At 39.1% G+C, this 22,547-nt stretch overlaps 1 protein-coding gene across 6 annotated transcripts in view; it reads left to right on the forward strand.

Moving 5' to 3' along the window:
* Window positions 1–22,547, forward strand: part of PHACTR2 (phosphatase and actin regulator 2) — a 301,180-nt gene that overhangs the window by 67,779 nt on the left and 210,854 nt on the right. The window contains exon 1 of one of the 6 annotated variants that reach the window (XM_008006803.3): window positions 3,877–3,955. The exons of the other annotated variants lie outside the window; for them this stretch is intronic. Coding sequence (XP_008004994.3) covers window positions 3,943–3,955 — 13 coding nt within the window. The 5' untranslated portion in view covers window positions 3,877–3,942. Of the gene's footprint in view, window positions 1–3,876; window positions 3,956–22,547 lie in introns of those variants that run through there. 6 annotated transcript variants of the gene reach the window in all.

Consider the following 22,547-nt stretch of genomic DNA (forward strand, 5'->3'; position numbering starts at 1 on the left):
AGTCCATCCTCTAAAAGTAAAACTATGTTCTTTTTAGCCTGTGATTTTGGAGTCGCTCTGCCACTTGGAGTGGTATTTCTGCTCTTGTTCTCCACAGAATCCATCTGAACTGGCCTTAGTCACCCTGGGCTTAAATTTCAGTTAGGAAAGGTAGAGTATTATTGCCACCTATTGTCATCAGTTCTTCTCTGTGCTTCCAACAAGTGAGAGATTCTCGTAGGAAAGTTAAGAAGTGGTGTGACCCAGTGCCCTGGCTCATGCCTGTAATCCCAGCACTTTGGGAGGCAGAGGCAGGTGGATCACCTGCGGTCAGGAGTTCAAGACCAGCCCGATCAACATGGTGAAACCCCATCTGTACTGAAAATACAAAAATTAGCCAGGCGTGGTGGTGGGCACCTGTAATCCCAGCTACTCGCGAGACTGAGGCATGAGAATTGCTTGAACCCAGGAGGTGGAGGTTGCAGTGAACCAAGATTGTGCCATTGCACTCCAGCCTAGGCAACAGAGCAAGACTCCGTCTCAAAAAAAAAAAAAAGAAAGAAAAAAAAAAGAAAAGTAAGCAGAAAGGAAGCCAAGACATCCTCTTCTTTGTTAAAACGGAGAGAGATGGTTGCTAATAGGGTTTTTTTATAGAAGGATGTGCTTGGTGATGTGTTTGAAGACGCACAGCAGCCTTGCTGTTGCTACCTCAGCCAGACAGGCCCGGCATCCTAAACAACATGCAACCAACCCCAGGCAAACATTTTCTTAAAAAACCCAGACAGGGGTTGTGTCCTTCTTTCGAAGGTGGCATTGCACTGAGGGCACTTGGATGCAGGTGCTCCAAATTACCCCAACCTCAAACAAGTTTGTCGAATTCTAGGCAAGCTGAGTATATACTCATGGGAAAGTTAATAAAAATGGGAACTAACCCCATATTTAGAAACATAATGGAGAACATTAGGCTTATCGATGCCTGTACCATGCCCACAGCATCTCTGGGGCCATTGGAAAGGGCCTGGTGAACATTTTATAACCAGGCATTCCCCAGCTACAGCATATTAATTGTGGGTGTGAATTAAATCAAGGGAGGGAGTGGATTCTCACTGGAGCTTGAGGAAAATGGTCCACTTACTGTGCTTTTTCACGGTTGCATTGCCCTTCCTCTGATGCTGGGGAGGGACAGAGGAAGGGCAGTGGTGGGGCCAGTTACCAATACAGAGAAATGGGAAGCAGTTATGTCCTTGGCAATGAATGCAGTTTTTGTACAGGGCTTAATTTATAATGGTCAGTCAACATTAGTTTTCTGATTTCTGGACATTTTTCTATGTTGCCCATTTCTTGTTTATCTCTGAGTGGAGATGTTTAAGTATTTGCAGGCAAGGGAGAGAGATGGTAAGTTCCTAAATACATAAGGGAATCCTGTGACAAAATAATATTAAGAATTATTTTCTGCCATTTTATTTGATTGTAAATTGACAAATTATAACTGTATATATTTATGGGGTATGATGTGATATTATCATATATGTGTACAATGTTGGATGATTTAATCCGGCTGATTAACACATCCATCATCACAAATGCTTGCCATCTACCATTTTAAATTGCAAAAATGGACTGAAGGATCACAGTCCTTCAACTGAAGCCCTTGGAGTCAGTTGTGTTTCAGAATTCAGAATTTTATTTTAGAAAGGTAATAGAAACCATATGCTACTTATTATGAATCACCCCTAGCAGGGTCTGGGAAGATTCTTAGAACCTATAATATTAAACATTTCTGTAGCAAACATGATTATTTGCTCTAAGTGGGATAAGTAAAGATTTTTAATAGCATCACATCACTTCAAGTTATGATGCTAAATGCATTTTGGAACCAAACTTACAAAAAACAACAAAATTTTCAAAACTTTCTGGATTTTAGAATTGTGAGTAAAGATTAGATTTTATACAAATCGCACTGTGAGTTAGGGAGTGCTTAATGGGCTGTCCTTGGAAGCCATCAGTATTTAGGGAAAAAAAAGTGTGTTTCGAACGACCAATAAAACGAACTTTTGGAACATAATCCATTTGTCATTTAAGGACTAACGGTAGTAATAAAAATAACTCAGAGTCACATTTTGAACTGTGGACAAAGCTAATATAAATATATTCATATTAGGTAATAGGCACTGCCAATAGATGAGACTTCTTAGCTACTCCTTACCCAAATCTCAGTCTTGATGATGTATCTTCTCTCTCTGTTATCTTTATTTCCCTGTTAGCTCCTCTTTTTTTTTTTTTTCTTAAAAATAGTTAGTTTGTCCTAGATTTTGAGCTTATAACACTAACTCTGGATAGTTGGCAGGTCTTAATCAGGGCAAGTAGATGAGGTGTAGAAACCACAGTGATTTCAGTCTTATGGGATCCAAGCAAATTTTTTAAAAAATCTACAAAGAATTTTTTTTTTTTAATTCGTAGAGTGATATACCTTTAAAATTGTGTGACAGAATTGAAATGACAGGGTTAAAAATCTCAGGCTAAAAGTCACTGAAAAATTCAGTTTTTCTTTGAGGAAAACAAATAGTCTGAGCTATCACTGACATAAACAAAATGTTTTGTTTAAACAATAAAAGAACCTCATATCTATAGGAAATCTTGAAGTTACATTAAAAACAAAAATACTTAAACCTAGAAGCAGTTACAATGGGAAACTAGACTATAAATAATTTGCAACTGGTGTGTCACTAGGAATTCCAATGGCATAAAGAAATGCTTAATAAACAAATTGCCTTTCAAATTTAGCAACTCTGGGGATATAACACTATGAACTGTGTTTTAAAAATCTGTTGGTATAAAAGACCTGGAGAGCCTAACTGTACTGCAGATTCATTTTATCGTAGGTCCTATGAGGTCATTATAAATCTTTGTACTATATTTGAGAAAACGCAGAAAACAGTTGTGCTGTCCCCAGCATCTAATGTCATGACATCCACGAGGCCTGGCACCTGATTTCTCCAGCACTGTGCTCACCCTTGTGTCTTGAGAGCGTAAGCAGTTTTTGATGTCTTTGAGAGTCGTCTTTACACAGCCAAATTAAAGAAAAGAAGTGAAGTAGTGTCTTTCTGTGTTAGTCAGTCTTTCCTGATCTTCACATTTCTTTAGCCACAGATTATAACAGACTGTAGAGTCCCCTAACCTCTTTTGACAATTCTTTCTTGTATTTTTAGTGACCTTTGGTGAACATACTTTGAATTTCTCTATTAGGATAGGTGAGCAGAAATTCTGATCAGAAATAGAAGAACTAGTCATGATGAACATAACTAAAATGGAATGGCAATACTCAACTTCCTAATATTTATTTCGAACAGAGATATTAAAGATAGTCTTTATTTTTCAATGTTTTATCTGCTACTCCCTGCCTCCTCCCCCAACAACAACCAAAACACTTTAAAATTTTAAATTGAAAAGTTGCCCAGTCATTCAGTGATGTCAATGATAAAGGCTGAACCATATTTAGACTAACCCCAAGGAAAGGATAATGTATTGTATTTTAAAATATTCCTTTTTACCTTTTCATGACCAATGCCTCTTCCTGCTCCTGTTTGCCCTGGCATCTTTTGGAAAGCTCTGTGTTTTGCATAGCATGTGCACTTTTTTTTCCTGAAATGTGCAACACATTCAACATTGCAGTGATTTTTTTCCCCCTCCTTAGCTCAGAGCAGAGGTGGAACCCCCAGGGGATTCAAGTACCCACTTGATAGGCTCAGTCCCTCTTAATCAGCCTGTAATGGAGCTAATGGCTGTTTGTCATCCTTGGAGATATAAATTTCCTGGCGGTGTCTCCTGCAGACAGTGCATGAAGTATGCTCAGTGTGCCAGCAAGGGCTGATAATCAGCAGAAGGACAGGGTGCTTCGTTAGTCAGAAGAGCCAGGGCTTTCCGGCTGCCAGGCTACAGAACTCGCCTCACCACTCTTGAGACATGGACAACGCCGGTAGGTAAAACAAGCATGAATTCTTCATAGCTGCTGGCTTGCTTTGCAGCCCGCATCCTTTGCTGCGGAAGGTTTGCCTATTTGTTGCTCTCGTTTCACACTTAAATGTTCAAGACTGGGACGCGTGTAATATGTGTACCCCGATGCATTGTCCACAAGACAATCAGTGTTTACTTTGAAGTTTAGGAACTGGGAATGCAGATTGTCATTCCAAATTCACCTTTTGTGAAGACTACTGCTATTTTATTTAGGCTGCAGCAAGTGCGGTGTTTGATTCTTTTGTGCTCAGAGCAGTGGGTGGAAAATGCATACAGTCAGTGAAAAAACTATTACTAAGGGGTGGCACGAGGTAGATGGAATGAAGTTAATGAGCTGAGCAAAAATTCTGTATAAATATTACAATATGCACAGTGTAACAGCATAAGAGCTCTTTGGTCTGATGCTTTCATCTTCATCGTTAGGATGCAATGTCGAAAATGTTTTGATAACCTCTGATATTTTAATTTCAGAGTAGAGACATTAGTGGTCAATCGTGAACCTTTAAAAATGTATTTATTTTTAATATCTTTACTTGATAACTAGATAAACATGATGGTTGAAGTATTTTAATGTCAATTAAATAATTAGCATAAAATTATCAGGTGGAACTTTTTTCTGTTTACTTTGCTGTATTGAACTTTTAGAGGAGATATACTGTGAGATCATGCCCCATTTCAGTGTTGTCGGCACTCAAGCAGAATTCTCCCAGCTATGTTATGGATGATCCGTCTCCTGAAGCTCATTAGTTCAGTTACTCAGCTGGTATCAGCTTGAAGGTGAGGCTTCCCATGCCTTGAGACATGGTCAGCTCTTCTAAGAGGTTACATCATTTAAAACACATTCTACAAGACCACCTATTGGTGGTGAAACATATTTGTTTACGAAATTGAGCTAGTTCAGTCCTCGGTGCAGGTAGCATAGACTAGCAGAGATTTTAAAGTCAGTGTGTATTAGGTTCTTTTATGAAATAGCTTACCAGGAACAAAACTCTGTGACTAACATAATTTGGTCATTGCCATTGAAGATATTGAAATAAAGTGGAAGAGTATAGTATCAGGGATGAAAGGTGGTGGAAGAAATGAAACAAGTGTAAGGATGTGTGTGTAGTAGTAGCAGGAGGGAAGCTGGATGCATGCATATGGATTATACCACCATTCTGGTCATTTAGAAAATACACCATAGGACTTATCATAAAAGCAGGTAGGTATGGTATTCCATGACAAGGCACAATTTGAAGATCAACCAAAAGCTTCTCTAATTACAGCAATAGAGTGAGTAAAAAATAAATAAATAAACTTAGAATCTCTAATTTAACCTCGTTTAAAACTTCTGCCACCCACAATTTATTATACTGACATTCTGGCAGAATAATCACTTTAATCCAAGTAAATGCCTTTTTAAACTGACTCATATATTTATTTAAAGGCCATTTAAAAAAAGGAAAGAAACTCCTGTGGCAGACTTTATGTAGGCTTAAAAATGCTAAGGGTTATTTGTCTTTTTTGGGTAATTAGAGCTTTGGGGGATGTTTTCACAATTTTTAGTTATGTTATTAAATGCAATTAATAAAATACCTCTGCTCTTGATGAGTTTAAGATTATTTACACACTGTGGAGAGTGGCTTATAAACTAGCAATTTCTATATCATTTCAAATTTTAGATGTAATCTCAAATATAGTCATAGATACCTTTGAATAGAATAACAGGTTTTAAATCACATAATTTGAATATTTCAGAAATAGCATGCTTCTTATAATGGCTTATAATTGGCTGTCAGTGATCACTTTTCATGGTAATTTTTTGATGAGGTAAGCAGCCTCTCTTACAGGAGGAAAATGTAAACATCCATTACATACACATATTTCAATATATTATATTGACTGTAAGGAAAGCATTTAAGATAGTACTGGTAGGTGACAAAAAAAAATATGAAATAACTTGGAGCACTACAGTTTATCCAAATTAATTTAAAGAAGATAATGATGTTGAGTATTTGACTAAATTTTTCTAATCAAAAATGGGTTGAGTCCATGGATTTCAGAACTAGTAGTTTAGAGCTGGGCACTAGTACTAACAACTGGATCATTAGTTTCAAGGAACCAGGCCTTCTTCCAGCAAGGCTTTCTGCGTGGGAGTTTAGATAATTGACAGGCAGAAGCACAGCAATGGCCCCACACAGGTTGAATGTCCCTCATATATTCAAGTCAGATAGAACGCTGCATCAGGATATTTGTGCATGGTTTCTGCTGTTAATAAGTAAAGAAAGATGTGCTGCTTGGGACTCCAGCCCTTTTGGTGGGTGTGTGTACATTTCAGCTATCATGCCATTGTATATCCATCCTTTCTCTCCTTAGCAACAAAGAGCTGACATTCCTACTATCTCAGAGAAGGAGACATCCCTTTCCCATAATTGCTGGCTTATGTATTCCTTTAAAAGCTTTTCCTGGAATAACAATAAAATATTTATCAAACTGTGTGTGTGGAATATGTCAGGGCAATTTTAGCAATATCTAACATTTTCTTCTTTTTTTCAAACGGCTATTTATTCTTAGAAGTTATATAACAAGTCGAATAGATGGTGCTTTACAATGACAAACCCATGACTACAAGTACCATCAACGTTCTGCCAGTGCCACTATCCTCACCTCCATTAAGTGGTTCTTGTGAATGAATTGTGATAAGACATTCAGAGGCAAAGTTGATTGGTATGTGATTTTTTTATCTGAAACACAATTTTTGAAATGTAATTCCAGTTCTACAGTACAGAGTACTGTAAAAAAAAAAAAAAAAAAAAAAGTTCTGCAGAATTTATTGTTTTGGGTTTTCCCTACTTGATATCAAGATATTTCAGTTACCATGTGTGGGTTGAAAGAGCCACACTCATTTGGAGGGGAGGTGGCAGCTGCTGAGAGCCCCTGAGCCTTCACCGTGCATTCTAGCTCAGTGGTTCAAAGGCTTTTGACCATTGATGTACAATCATTGAGTTTGGAAGGTCACAGTCTGCCAGCTCCCTGCAAAAGAGACTCGCGAGCTCTTTGGAGTCAGACTGAGGAAGGGTTTGGAGTGGAGTATTTGAGAGCATCAGATAATTTTAGATGAATGTTGGCTCTGCCACCTGTCATCCGAGTGACTGTGAACAAGTAATAGAAACTCTATGCTTTTAATTTTCTCATCGGTAAGTGTTGACAATAATTGTACCTATCTCATAGGATTGCTGTGAAGAGAAAATAAGATAACTCCTGTAAAGTTTTTGGTACAATGGCTGGCATATGGCAACATACAATGCATGTTGGCGTTTTAGAGAGCCATCAAAAGATTGAAGCAGATTGTTTTATGAACAAATAAATATATGCTCCAGCAGCATGGCTCTGAAAGAGGTGCGGATGACAGTGTGGGAAAGTGAGCAGTTCTGAGCAAAGAGACTAGTCAAGTGGCTGTCTCAGAAGTAGAATTGGAAATTAATGTGGGTGGTGCAATGGGCATGGGGTTGGGAGATGCATTGGATATGCATCAGCAGAGCACGATGAGTGGAGTTTTAGGTAGGGAGAACTACAAAGTCAAAACCCGGGAGGTTTCCAGTTAGAGAATTTAAGACAATAGTCCTGCACTATTGAACACAAAATGAGTTTTAAGAGAAAGACAATGAGTTCCATTTTGACATTGTTGGGTTTGAAATACCTTGTGTGTTGCCCACTAGCCATAGTAGTTGGTTCACTGATGACTTAAAGGATTAAAAAGGATTCCTGCCCCTTCTCCCTCCAGTCTGTGGGAGATCCTATGGAATGGTATAGAGAAAGGAAACTTTCAAATGCTTCATCTTTTTTTTATAGATGGAAATAAGACCAGGCAAAGAGACACATACTCCTAAGCATTGAAATAATTACGGTAAAGGCCAGGCTGTTGCATAAGAAAATGTAAGCATAAAGACATTTTATTTCAAGCTGGTTCAAAACCTTAGCAGCCCAAGTTGTCATGCCAAAGTTCCTGAACAGCTGAAGATAGTGATTCAGGAGAAGGGTTACCGAATGGGGCAGACATCCAATAATAATGCATATGTTTTGAAAGAGGATGCTTTCTAGAATATTTGACTATGTTTGCAAACTCTATTTTATGCAATAAAAATTTTTTTTCCTCTAATCCTCCACTTTCATGATATCTTGGTCTTGCTATCTATAATTCTGCCAACCATGATACTTTTTAGAAATGTATTAATGTTATATACACACACATACATACATAGTATGTACACATACATTTGCATGTGTATCATTAATATATGTACCTATGTGTGGGTTCTTTAACTAGGGGATTGTCAGTCTCGATGTAGGGGAATGTAATGTTGCTATCTCTTCTAAAAAACTTAATAAAAAAATTAGAACAGATTTTCTTTTTAATTACAAAAGAAATTCATTCTTATCCTCTGAAATGCCCCTTATGTTGTAAATATTATTATTTAACATTTTATTAACTACCAAGCAAATTACAATATTTTCCTTTGAATTTATTGTGAAGCCCATTGTGCTATTTTGGCATTTTATATTTCACAAAATAAATATTCTTAGAAGCGTCCAGGATTCATGTAAAGATATTTTTCTAAGCAAAAGTTAAAAATTGATAAATAATCTGTTTTTTGGAACATCTGTTTTCAAAATGCTAGTATTATTATCAAAATAACTGTTTTAAAATAAAAATGCCAAAAGGAAAAATAAGTTCATATATAAACATAAAAGTACTGTGAAAGTGGGACTAAATTTTCTTCCTAGTTTTACTCTAATAGTGAGTGACTGTGACCTCCCGATAGTAAACTGACAGTAATGGCCCAAGAGTGTGCACAAGCAGGACAAAGTCTTTGTTCCTGAAATTAAGTTTTTACTATTGTTTCAGGATCACTGGAATTGGTTCTGAGTGTTTCTTTCTTTGCAACCACTCATCTTTCCAAAGGCAGAATGAATTGTGATTTTTCTGTATCACCAAGATGAAATAGAAATGCTTGTCAAATGGCTTCTGTCGAGAACAACTGTTAGAAAAGAAAGAAAGCACAAGCCAAAATGCATTTTGGTGATAGAAAGAAGAATCAGTAATCAACATTTTCTAAATTATATGCCATTCCATATTAATTCCATAGGTTATTAAATAAACTCCCCACCCAACCTCCACACGCAAAGAATTTAGCATTCAGGCAATTTTAAGAATTGTTGAGTTTAACAGCATTCAACAGGTTTCTTAGCATGTTAAGAAACATGCTGAGGCTGGGCGTGGTGGCTGACATCTGTAATCCCAGCACTTGGGGAGGCGAAGGCAGGTGGATCACAAGGTCAGGAGTTCGAGACCAGCATGGCCAACGTAGTGAAACCCTCTTCTCTACTAAAAATACAAAAATTAGCTGGGTGTGGTGGCACATGCCTGTAGTCCCAGCTACTTTGATGCCTGAGGCGGGAGAACTGCTTGAACCCGGGAGGCAGTGGTTGCCGTGAGTCGAGACCACATCATTGTACTCCAGCCTGGGTGACAGAGTGAGACTCTGTCTCAAAAAAAAAAGAAAGATGTTGATAGAATTAGCATATAATTTCCTGTGGGTACTAATATTTGTTGTGAATTCCTAAGATGGAATATAGAATGCAGCATTTCCCAATCACATTAACCTCAGGTTCTCCAGGGGATACCTAGTTACAAGGCAGATAACTCCAATTTGGAATGCACTGTTAAGATCCCTTCATTCTCAGTTTCGCTTTCCATTTTTACCTTATTCTTCCTCTCCTGAGTTCTTCTCAACTTCCTGTTTCCAAATATAGGAAGTCATTTTTGGTAACTAGCAAAGTTATCAAAAAGTTACTTTTGGTAAAGTAACTTTTAACATAGATATTTAATTTCTAAACAATCAAGCATTGATACTTCCATAAGTATGTACCTTTCATGTACATGAAATTCCACTGCACATGTATATGAATATGTACATTTCATGATGCTTACTTACATAAGTGTCAGTGCTTGATTGTTTAGAAATTAAATATCTGTGTCATCTGTGTCCAGGATTTCTCTTCTCTTTCCTTGCCTCTAACATTTCACTGCTTATAAACATCACCATCCCATGAAGTGAAGAAGGAAAGGGAGCTAGGCCTTAAACCTGCTTTGGAAAGGAGTGGAATTCAATGACAGCTATGAGATTGGGGGTCATGCACAGATTTTATGTATCCAAATGTAACAATTCACATGAAATATTAAAAATAGATGATGTGAGATATTATATGTAAAAAGTCAACTTCAAAGTTCTATTTTTGTAAATCAGGTACGAAGAACATATATAACAAAGGCAAATCATATTTAGCTAAATGTCAAATGTCTTAAAAGGAAGGAATCTTACTTATTTGAATGTCTTTTATGTCCTAGGCATCAAGTTAGGTATTTTACACATGTCACATCATTAATACTTGCAGTCACTCTGTAAGTAAATATCTCCCCCAAGTTACACATAAGTACCTGAGGCTAAGATCTCGCCCAATAAATAAGCCAGTGGTTTATAAACTTGAATCCAACCTTTTGTAACAATAGCAAAATTCAACTCATCACTTTTCATGTTGTCTTATTGCTTTGAGAGTGGGGATTCTTGGTCTTTGTGTTTTCCATAGCATTGAGCACAGTGCTTGGGCTATAGTAAGTGTATAGTAAATGTTTGTTGAATTAAATCAACAAACATTAAATGATGTTTAATTAAGTTGGAGCAATTTTTTAAAAAACTAATTTGGAAACATCAGTGTCATATGATCTTATTATACATCTGAATACCCTCTTGGATAGAAGTTAGTACATGGGTAAGACAAAATATAGTTGTGAAGTGTTCCTTTCATGAGCATTCAAAAATTTATGACAATTTATAAAATAGAATGCTTTTTGATAGAGCCCACCTGTGAAATCTGTTACCATTGTAAAAAAAATTATTCAAAATTTTCATTTGAAGGATGTGATAATATTACAGTCATTAACAGAAATTATGGAAAGAGGCTTCCCCATATATTTTTAATGATATTTAAATGACAGGCAGACACACTTTTCTGGAATATGAAAGAATTTTACTTTTTCTCTCTTCTTCTTCCAGAGAGATCATGATTAGAGGAAAGACCACAGAGTAACTGTGCCTTGGTCTCATCTGACCACACCTGTGCCTGAATAGTCCTTTTTCTTTCACTAGTAATGCTAAGACATTACATTCCACATGACTCTTTCCAAACTCTATATTACTCTGTGAACCACTACAAGATTTGACAAACACACAGTGAAACAATAATCTCATTTAAATTTTGATATTTATGTCAAGAGGAGCCATAGTTTCAAAGTTTCAGTTTCAGGTTTCAGAGCTATGGTTTCAAAGTTTCAGGTTTTCCTACCATTTAGCATAAAGTATCTGCCTAATAGTTTTGATAGGTAGCTCTTTTATTATTTTTATAGATAATTCCGAACATCCAGCTATCTCTTCAAAATTACATTTTGAATTTTTTTCACATAAACTAATTTTTTTCCAAATATTTAATGTTCTAATTAAGAATAGTGATTGAAATTGTGCCTCAGGACTGGACTTTAGAATCATGATTTCCCTTCTTAGACCTGAATCATTCGGTCCCTGCATAGCATTTATACCTTTACAGGTGTCAAGTTCAAATCCTTATATTTATTGTTGTTAGTAATGATTATATTTGACCTGTTAACCTGTATCTTCCATGTATCCTCTACATCCACCAGTCTGTTCCACTGTCTGTTCTGTATCCACAAAAGCATTTGTACCTTCATTCTTGCTCTTCTTCCCACCTAGAACACCTTCTCCTCCTTGCTATTCAGTCATTAATTCATCCATATATCCTGGTGATGTTTCCTGGTCACCCACTGTGTGCCACACAATGTCCTAGTTAGTGTGGATACGAGAGAATGAGACAGAGCTTCTGTAGCATGCTCCTTCCTTCTAGTAGAGAAAGCAAAATTAGTAATGAACAGACAAAATGCTTGGGGTTGTGATTAGTGCTGCCAAGTTAATCAAGTGGTATTTGGATAGAGAATGAGATTGGGGTGGAGGCTACTCCAGACTCGGACACCCCCAGACAGGACGTTGACTGGGAAGTCTGAGCAACAAGGCCAGTGTGGCTGGGGCCTGATGAGAAGTAGGGGCCTTAGACCAATTTGGGAGGGCCTTGAGCCTGGGCCTCTGTCCTACCAGCTTTCAGGAGTCTTTGAAAGGTTTTACAAGATTGGGAAGAACGGACTGGAGAGAAGCAAGAGTGGAAGCTCCTAAGAATGAAATCCACTTAGAAGGCTCTTGATGGAGGTAGAAGGCTCTTGATGGAGGTGGTGGCAGTGGGGAAGGGGAGAGGAAACTTACCGCAATCCCAGCCCTGTGTCAAAGCCCAGCACATATCCAGTCTTACAATGTCTTCCCAACTGGTCTCCAAGCCCTGAATTTTCTCAGGGCACTGATGGGATTCAACACCCAGTTTTGTACTTACTGGAAGTTCATCTGAGATTACTCTCCTTTTGAGTCTTTCCTTCCCAACCAGGTTTAAAAGTCTTGAGGGCAGATGCCACGTCATAGACATCTTTTATGTCTTCCAAAGACTTAGAGTAGTCATTCTCAACTCTACTCACTCATTAGAATTGCCTGGAAATCTTTTAAATAACCATCTCTGTGCACCACCCTAGACAAATTCAATCAGGGACTTTGGAGTGGGGTCAGGACATTGGTATTTGTTTAAAAACTCCCCACTAGATTCTAATGAGCCATGAGGGTGACAACCACTGTGAGAGTCTTCTCTCTTTCTCTCTTTTTTTCCGCCTTTCTCTCCCTCCTTCCTCACTCCAGCCTAGCAGGCCAGTCTAGCTGAGATTTTATGCTTGGGAATTATCTACTTCCAGGTGAGATGTGAGGCTGTGAGATTAATGAGACCTCCAAGGAAATGGCTGAAAGAAAAGAGCAGAGGTGAAATACTGCTTCCAGGCAATGTATCAGGATAGGAACAAAGGAAACTGAAACCAGACTTTCTATAATCCATCCTTCTGGAGTCTGTAGACTGGATCAAAGAAGGTGGTTAAGGAGAGACTTAGTCACCTACTTCCTAATCAGGAAGGTCGGTTTCTCTTCCAACATCTTACAAGCAAATTAAATACTAAAAGTGAAGATTCACCACAGTGGCAAAAACTATTTCTGAAGAGACTACATGTGAAATTTAACTAATAAGAGATGTTAAACATCCCTTGTCAAATTCTGTATAATAGAAGAGGTACGTTGTTAGAACCCAGATAGCACTGCTATGATTTAATCATCACTAACTGTATCTGTACCAAGAGGCTGGGTCAGAGCCATGATTAGACATCGATGCTATATTTGCTGTATCCATGTGACTTACCACAGGCGCCCTGCTTTTTAGTGATAGAGAAATAGGTCCTGTTCCACCTTGTACTTCCTGCTCCAAACACACACACGCACACACACACACTCCAAAATGAGTTTCAGATCATTTTAAACTGACAGTGACCTTAAATATTAAAGCCCGGGGATGCTTTGATGAAACTTGCTTTTCTGGTGTTTTGGTTAATAAATGATGTTTTTTACAACAAGGTTAATACATGCCTTCTAATAGAAACAGCGCAATTTAGTAAAACCATCTTTTATAATATTTGACTTAACTACCTCACATGGTCATGAGCATCACTTGAGAAGCTGTCAGTGACAGAGGGTTTTAAACTCCAAATGTTTATACAAGTGAAGCTTCTAGTATTGGGAGGCACTACCAGGAACTGGCAGGGGAGGCTGGGGTGGGATGGGGGTTGAATGTTTCCCAACTGCCCCTCCTGCTCCAGCCCCCACCACTTCTCCCCAGAACCTCTCACTTGCATGTCTCCTATCGCCATATTGAAAAGCCTGCTCTTTGTCTTAGCCTCAGCTCAAGTGTCCCCACTTGCTCCAAACCATCCTCAACTGCTCTGGATAGAAGGAATGTTCTCACTCCTCTCCACTCCTCTCCTCCCCGAGAACACTCTTCTACCCCTGTTGGAACGCATAGCAGATATCCCATCATGCTGCTTCATGTGCTCCTCAAGAACAGGGCCATGTCTCCTTCTTGAGCCTTATACTGAGTACCGTACCTGGCAGAGGAGGGTGTTCCATAAGCAGGCAAATGAATACACTAGCTGAACTCAAGCCTGAGCTGTGTCTTTTATTGTGTGCTACTACTTATATAGAAACTCTGAATTAATTCTTATTGGAATTGAATGCTGTGGCCATGTGCAATTTAATGTAAGCAGCAGTTCTTCAACTGAAGAGCCCATTAGAATCACTTGTGCAATTAAAATCTTCCTACCTGTTTGTGTGTCCGTCTATCCATCCATGCATCTACCTACCTACTTACCTACCTATCATCTATTTGTCTGTCTACCTATCATCGATCAAGAGCCATACCAGCCTCACTCCAGACCCACTAATTCAGAATCTCCCTAGGGAAGAAAGGGGTACTTTTAAGAAATGTTTCACAGATGATTCCTCTGTACTCCCCTGGTGAGACCAATTATCGGTCTAAGAAACATATAATGAAGTCACTCAGACAAAATGGGTTTCTACTGTTTCGTGTGCTATTAAGATACTTGCTTATTGCCAGCGTGAAAGCACATTATTATTAGAATGCTAAAGATCTTGTGCCATGCCCAAAAATGCTCTGAAATACCCTATTGAAGGGTACACAGCATTGACCTGTACACAAAGAAGCATCTTTCTTTGAGACTGTTGCATGGGAATGGTGGTGCATTCTGTTTTCTCTTCCTCCACTTACTGTGGAAAGGGACTCGGTAGCTTTTGTATCGTTGGCTGAGACTTGCTTAAAACTATACACCCAACTTGTCTTTAATTTACCACCTGCTGCATGCCTCTGCACTTCATATCCTGGGTCTTATTTTCTTAGTAACGGAAATTTGGCAACCCTCCATTTTTAAAGCAACTTGATTTGGGGCATTTTGAATAAAGGGATAAAAGGAAAGATAGCCAGTCCCAATCTTTGAGAATGGTCAGTATGGTATAAAGAGTGAAAATATCTTAGGTTCCCTGTGTGAGACTCTATAGTCTTCACAGCACCAATCATGCTTGCTTGTGGTACTTATACAACATGTCAATCGGTGGAGGGGCCAGTTCGTTTGCTCAAACAAGCATTTCACAACATTCATTAACCTTAGGGCCACTTTTTTAAGTTAAGGAAGTTCAAAGACATTTGTTTGAATAACTGTATGACTGTGACAATAGTTGAAAAAAGCCAGATAGTTGAAAATTAAAGCCAACTTTGTTTTTAAAATCCAGACTTCGTGGAAAACCAGGAGCTCTGTAGCATACATTTAGAATAAAACTCCAGCTTTAACTCCTAAATTTCCTGGCTTATGTCAGTCTTTTTGTCACAGCCCTAAAGCTCCATAAAAAAAGGTGTCTCTTATACTAACAGATGTGGGCTTTGTCTTTAGCCATCTCAGGGAAAGTTTTCATGGAACCTCGAAACTACGAAAACTCCCAATGTACCCTTGAGCACCTGGGTTATTGTAAAACAAAATCATGTCCCACAAAATTATGTTTTAAATGCAGGACTAGTAAGAAATGAAATTTTTTTAAAACATGCTGTACATACTTTAACAAATTCCTCTCATCTTCGAAAATGCTTACAAATATAGCTCATTTCTCACAGCTCTCCGGTGAATTATGTAAACACTTCAAATCATCAGTTCTGCTTTTATAGATATGAAACTAAGGCAGAGAAGTTTATTTATTTATTTTTTCAGAGAGCAGCCTCATGCACAGCTTAACTGCACATAAAAAATGTTGCCCTGACATATAAAATCCATGTCTGTTTGAGTATATGCTTGGCCATCAGTCAACCCACAAGGCATAGGCCATGCCAAATGTGATTTCCATTGACTTTTCTGCAAAGGGAAAGCCAAGCCCAGTTTGCCCTTTGGGATGCATGCAATATTGTTTTTAGGGAAATGTGGTTGTATTTGTCCTGGCCTCAAAGGCTGACTCACTGGAGGACAGATTTTTTTCACAGTTTTGGTAGTTTTGGTCACAAAACTCAACCGTCCCCATCAGTTATGTTGAAGCTCTCTGTACTAGGATATGCAACTAGGTGATCAGGGACTGGAAATCAGCTGGAAATTCCAATAGAGGCTCATTGATTAGTGGAGCATGCATATGGAAAGCATATACTTATATGGCAGGTGGGTAGCAGATGGGGGACAGTGAAAACCTCCAGGAAAAGAACAAGAGCAGCTTCATTAAAGAAGCCTTAGCATTTTCACACAGAGACTGAGCTTGAAGATCCAGTTCCAGAGAAGGGATTGGAGGATTGGGTAGGGAATGTGGACAGATTATAGGGAGAGACCAAGGTAGACACCTGGCTTATGAAACAGGTCTACAGAAAACATCAGGAGGCCCCCACAGGTTTCATTCTGGCTTCTTCAATTTGGTGTAAATTGACAACAAAGAAAACTCAGGAGGACGCAAATGAGTTCCTGTGGATCCGGAGCCCTCTCAGGCCTCCTCTGTGCAGAAGGGCAAATCATTCCCACAGTTCCTGCCTCTCTCTCTAGAGTAGCACAGGACTTGGATAACCAGCAGCTACAAGGAAGCTCACCTGTCAACCACTAACACTTTATTTTAATTTCTATTTTGCATGAGAATCATTAAATTGCAACTCTTTCTTATATTTAATCACATTTACTGGCTTTCTCAAACTGAACATACCCCAACCCTTGAATAGTGTGGGATTGTGCAAAGGAATGGAATTAGAGTTGGAAAAGAAGAACGCAGTTCCTGGCTGAGCCTGTTCTACCTGCTGGTATGGAGCCTTGGGCATATCCATGAGCCTCACTTTCCTCATCTGTAGTTAAGGGTTGATTGTACTTGGCTTGAGTAGTAAGTGTTATGTAACATAGATTCATTTTGCACCCACATAGACTTTAAATCTTTGCAAACATTAGCTCATTTCTTCTTCTCAGTTACCTCCCAAGGTGGTCACTTGGCCCCAGGTCCCCCTGTTCTGGCTCCCTATTGTTCCTGCCTTGCTCACCTCTCACATTTTGCTTCTGGCAGCTCCCGTCTCCCTCCTCCTAATCTGCTGTTTTCTTTATTTTCTTCTTTTTCTTCTTTTTTTTTTTTTTTTTTTTTTTTGTGGTCTGGGAAACCAAATAATCAAGAGTGTTTTCCTTTTGTTCAAAATAATAGTACACAGACCCTACTGAGGCCCTGAGTAGTGTATGATTCACTTGTATGGGCTGGAGTTTGTGAATTTTTTGCATTTATTCGGGCTGAGTTGCAGTTCGGTTGATTTCCTGGTTCTTGACATAGTGGAGGTGGACAGCTAGGTTACATCTTTTAATGTTTCCTCATCATCCAATATAGAAATCTCCAGAGATCCTGCCCACACCCTCAGGATAAAATTCAAGCCCAAAACATCACACAAAGTGCCTGCGTCACCAGCAGTGTCACCACCTCTGGTCATGTAGTCCTGGGTCCTGGCTCCCCAGACTCTTCCTCTCATCCCAAGTACTGTGTGTTCCTGCTGCTTTGCTTGGCGGTGTGCTGTTCTCCTTGTTTACATCTGGTCTCCCCACTGGCCAGGAAACTGCTCAAGGGCAATGTTACCTTACTATTGGCTGCCTTAGTCCTAACACAGGTGTGGCACACAGTAAGTACTTAATGCATGCTGCCTGAGTCACTGCTTCTGCCATTGTTACCAAGCTACAAAATGCTCTGTGGAGCACAATGATGTACATAGACCATCCCATTACATAGATTTTAAAAATATTTCAGGAGAAAAGGACGGTTCAGAGAAATGTAACCAAATGCAAACGATGCAAAATGCAGCTTAATGAGGTTGGTAAAAATCCTTATCAACCCAGAAAAGTCCTTGTGAACCTTGATTTTTTTTTCTGTTTGACTGACATTAAACCAAATTTAGAATTTAAAAATATTTATTTTGTAGGGATTCCTTGCAGGAGAAGATAGAACATGTAATAATTACAGTAGCAAGTGTATTGTATTTGATTACTTCATAAAGGAAGATGTACCATATACTTTAAAAATATGTTCTCAAAGGAGATTTGATTATATCAAAGGCATAAGGCCTGTGAAACTTGGCCCTAAGTTGAGGAGTAGAAAGAAGCCAGCCTTCACGTGAAGAAGGTTAAGTCTAGTGACATTATTTATCCATTTGCTTTAAACTTTTCAGATTACCTTCCCTATCACTGATGTCAAATATGCCAGTGAAGAGTTTGAATAAAATGTTTTCATGAAATGTGAGAATGGAAAAAAGCAATTTTTAAAAATAGCATATTTTTAGACATGATTTAGTATATGTATTTTAAACTAAATTAATAAATAAAATATTATGATAAGAAAAAAGCCAAATTACCTTCCCTAGAAAAAGAAATTATTTTCAAACTCCCTAAAATGTATTAGTACATCTAAATTGCCCCTTGCTATTAATATATGGAGGGAGAAAAAATGTCATAATACCCAAATGAAGGCCCAGGTGGGCAGATCACATGAAGTCAGGAGTTCAAGACCAGCCTGGCCAACATGGTGAAACCCTGTCTCTACTAAATATACAAAAATTAGCCGGGCATGGTGGCTCACACCTGTAGTCCCAGCTACCCGGGAGGCTGAGGCAGGAGAATCACTTGAGCCCGGAAGGAGAAGGTTGCAGTGAGCCGAGATCATGCCACTGCACTCCAGCCTGGGCAACAGAGTGAGACTCTGACTCGAAATAACAATGATAATAATACCTAAATGAGAGAAATTATTCTGAACTGTTGTTGAAAATCAGTTCATGGGAGTACAGCATACAAAGTTGGTTTTATTTTTATAAAAACATTTTGTGTGTGCATAGAGCAATGCTCAATCCCTGAAGAATAAAAGGGGAATTTTTATATTTTACTCTAGACTTTTCTATTTTTGGTTTTGTTTGTACAGTCATTGTGTCCTGCTTTAAAACTCAATAAATTATGTTTAAATCAGTTAACTGGAGAGCAGCACATATTATATTGTCTGACCACGTATGATGCACAATATTCTGGGTACACTCAGAGCACTCCCATAATAAGTTGCTAATGACATGGGTCCCTAGCCCAGAGTAACTTGGGGTGAATGATATGAAACCCCTGCCTCCCCACCCACTCCCCACCCCGCCCCAATGTAAGCTATTATTGAACCTGTTTGTTTGTTAATTAGAACTAGCTATGAAATCTTGTGAATTCTTTTTTTTTTTTCTGAGACAGAGTGTTGCTCTTTTGCCTAGGCTGGAGTGCAGTGGCGCAATCTTGGCTCACTACAACCTCTGCCCCCTGGGTTGAAGCAATTCTCCTGCCTCAGCCTCCCGAGTAGCTGGGATTACAGGCGCCTGCCACCACACCTGACTAATTTTTGTATTTTTAGTAGAGACAGGGTTTCCCCATATTGGCCAGGCTGGTCTCAAACTCCTGGCCTCAGGTGATCCACCCACTTCGGTCTCCTAAAGTGCTAGGATTACAGGTGTGAGCCACCGTGCCTGACCAAAATCTTGTTAATTCTTATGAGCAAGACGCAGTCATAGTTACTAGTTCATATTCACATGCCATATCACAACATGGACATTTCAACTAGATTTTTTTCCATCTTCCTAAGTTGAGGACAGACTTGAGGTCAAAATCAGCAATTTGGGATTATATCACCACTCTTCTTTAATGTTGTGGGAAGCAGTTTATTTTCATGGTATGCAGCTTTTTTCGCATGGCTAAATTCCACCCTGTGTCTGTTGGAGTGGGAACATGTGTTCTAACTACCCTTGAGGCACTCCAGGCCTAAAGCTGGGACCGCAGCGGTGCCCTAGATCAGGTGAGGTGGTTACTAGACAGGCTGAGTGTGTAAAGGTTGGGCCAGGATGGTAAAGCTGCGTTTGTCATTGTGCCTACAAGCTGAGTACAGCGCCAGAAATCAGAGATAGAGACCACGGCAAACAGCTGATACAGTATAGTCAAGGAGGCCGGGAACAGTGCCTCACACCTGTAATCCCGGCACTTTGGGAGGCCGAGTTGGGCGGATCATTTGAGATTAGGAGTTCGAGACCAGCCTGGTCAACTTGGTGAAAACCCGTATCTACTGAAAATACAAAAATTAGCTGAGCGTGGTGGTGCATGCCTGTAATCCCAGCTACTGGGGAGGCCGAGGCAGGAGAATTGCTTGAACCCAGGAGATGGAGGTTGCAGTGAGCCAAGATTGCACCATTACACTCCAGCATGGAGTGTAGAGACAGAATGAGACTTCATCTCAAAAAAAAAAAAAAAAGTATAGCCAAGGAATATGGTGTTACGAATATTTGCTGAGGGCATCATGTGACTATTATTTAAAATACAGTCATGTATACGTACAATAGAATTAGACAGTTTCTGTGCCAGAATTCTTATTTATTGTGAGATATATCAAATTTTTACTTGGTGACTCAGAATTTAAACTATATCACTACCTGTACAGTTTATTCAAAAAATAAATATTATTTAAGTTATAAAGTTATTAGTTATTTATAACTTAAATAATCTTTATAAACAAATATTATTTATAACTTAAGCCACATACCATGAAAATACTTCTCACAACATCAAAAAGGATAATAAATACTATTGATAACTTATCGAATTAGTCAGTGCTGCATATTGATTTCCATTTCCCCTTGTGCAGTGTGTCTCCAATAGATGTAATATCACCAGTGACTGTGTGAATTTGCAATTGCTAAAAATGACTGGATGAAGCTTATTATTTCTTATTTTCTTTATCATAATTTTAGAATATAACTTAATTGAAAGACTCTTTTTTTATTTTTTGAGATGGAGTCTCCCTCTGTCGCCCAGGCTGGAGTGCAGTGGCACAATCTTGGCCCACTGCAAGCTCCACCTCCCGGGTTCACGCCCTTCTCCTGCCTCGGCCTCCCGAGTAGCTGGGACTACAGGCGCCCGCCACCACGCCCCGCTAATTTTTTGTATTTTTAGTAGAGACGGGGTTTCACCGTGTTAGCCAGGATGGTCTCGATCTCCTGACCTCGTGATCCGCCCACTTGGCCTCCCACAGTGCTGGGATTACAGGCATGAGCTGCCCTGCCCGGCCGAAAGACATTTTTAGCAAATGTGAATTGAGTGCCTACTGGGTCAGGCGCTCTTCCGGGTGCAGTGAATGGGGCAGTGATGAGATACATGGTGTCCCTGCTCTCATGGAGCTTATATTCTATTGAGGCCAACGGACAGTGACCAGATCAACAAGTAAATGTATGATGGAATGCCAGGAAGTGATAAGAACCATGAAGAAAGGTAAAGCAGAGTGGTGGGGCAGGGATAATTGCAGAGCTCTTTTAGGTAAGGTGAGTTTCTTTCCAGTGATTGGCTGTCTGAGACTGGGTTACAAATTTTGGGAGATTTGCAAGCCTAGCTTTGTAAAACCTTCTTTTATCAGTTTGGTGCAGTTTCAGGTGAACGCTATTTTTTTTTATTTCAATTTGCTTGAATGCTTTTAAGTTTTGTGCTGTTTCAAGTTTCAAGAAGTGGCCCGGTTCAAAGAAAAATGCTAAGAATTTTACCTTGTTTTGTGTGACAACAGAATGAAGGCACATAATTACACTGACTGTCCCTCACCCCTGCCAAACCTTTAGCGGCCCAAATTGCTTTAAAATTTAGCACAAAACTGCATTGTTATCAGAGGATGTTCCCATGTCTTAAGAGAAACCTGGCGGTATTAAAGTGGCAGCTTGATTACACAAATAATAAGTCATATCTTCCTTAATGACAAAGACCTGTTGTTTATCCTTACAGAGACCAAATTAACACATGTTTATTTCTGGAAAACTTTGTTCTTAAGAGCTTCTGCCTGCCTGTGCTGTGCATGCCAGAGGCATGATACGAAGTGGGTCAGTTAAAGAAAGACAGGGATGGGTTGTAGCAAAGACATTAGAATTTTAACAGCCAAGGAGAGTTTCTTTCAGCTATCACGTTGAGCAGGTATATATTCATTTTAATATATTGATATTACTCAAAACAAGTTTGGAATTCCTCTTTTAGAATTGTCTTTGGAGCTACTTTACAAGACAAACTAAAACATTAGGTTGATTATCAGTACTTTCCTTTGCCAACTTGGCACTTCTTGCTCAGTGTATGTCAATAGATTAGAGCCATTTCTTACCTTTGAGACATCAACACTGCTGTGAGGAGACAGATGAGACATAGAACTGGAAGTGCTTAGATATCTATGAACCAAACAAGTTAGAAGGTCCAGGAGGGAAGTGCCACTTGGTGATGTGGGGGAGGCTGCAAGGGTGCCTCCAAGGGTGATGTTTGGGCTGGGATGTTGAAGAATGGGTTCAAGTTTGCTAGGCAGAGGGAAATGTGAGTCTCTAACTTTGTAGCTACGCATTATTAGTTTCAAAACTAAGATAGCTTTACTCAGTTTGATAACTTGCCTTATTCAGCAGACTTAGACTAGAATGATCATGACTAATTAAAAAAAATTTGTAGGATACAAATA

The sequence above is a fragment of the Chlorocebus sabaeus genome, chromosome 13 (assembly GCF_047675955.1).
Source record: "Chlorocebus sabaeus isolate Y175 chromosome 13, mChlSab1.0.hap1, whole genome shotgun sequence".
In the NCBI taxonomy this organism is placed as follows: Eukaryota; Metazoa; Chordata; class Mammalia; order Primates; family Cercopithecidae; genus Chlorocebus; species Chlorocebus sabaeus.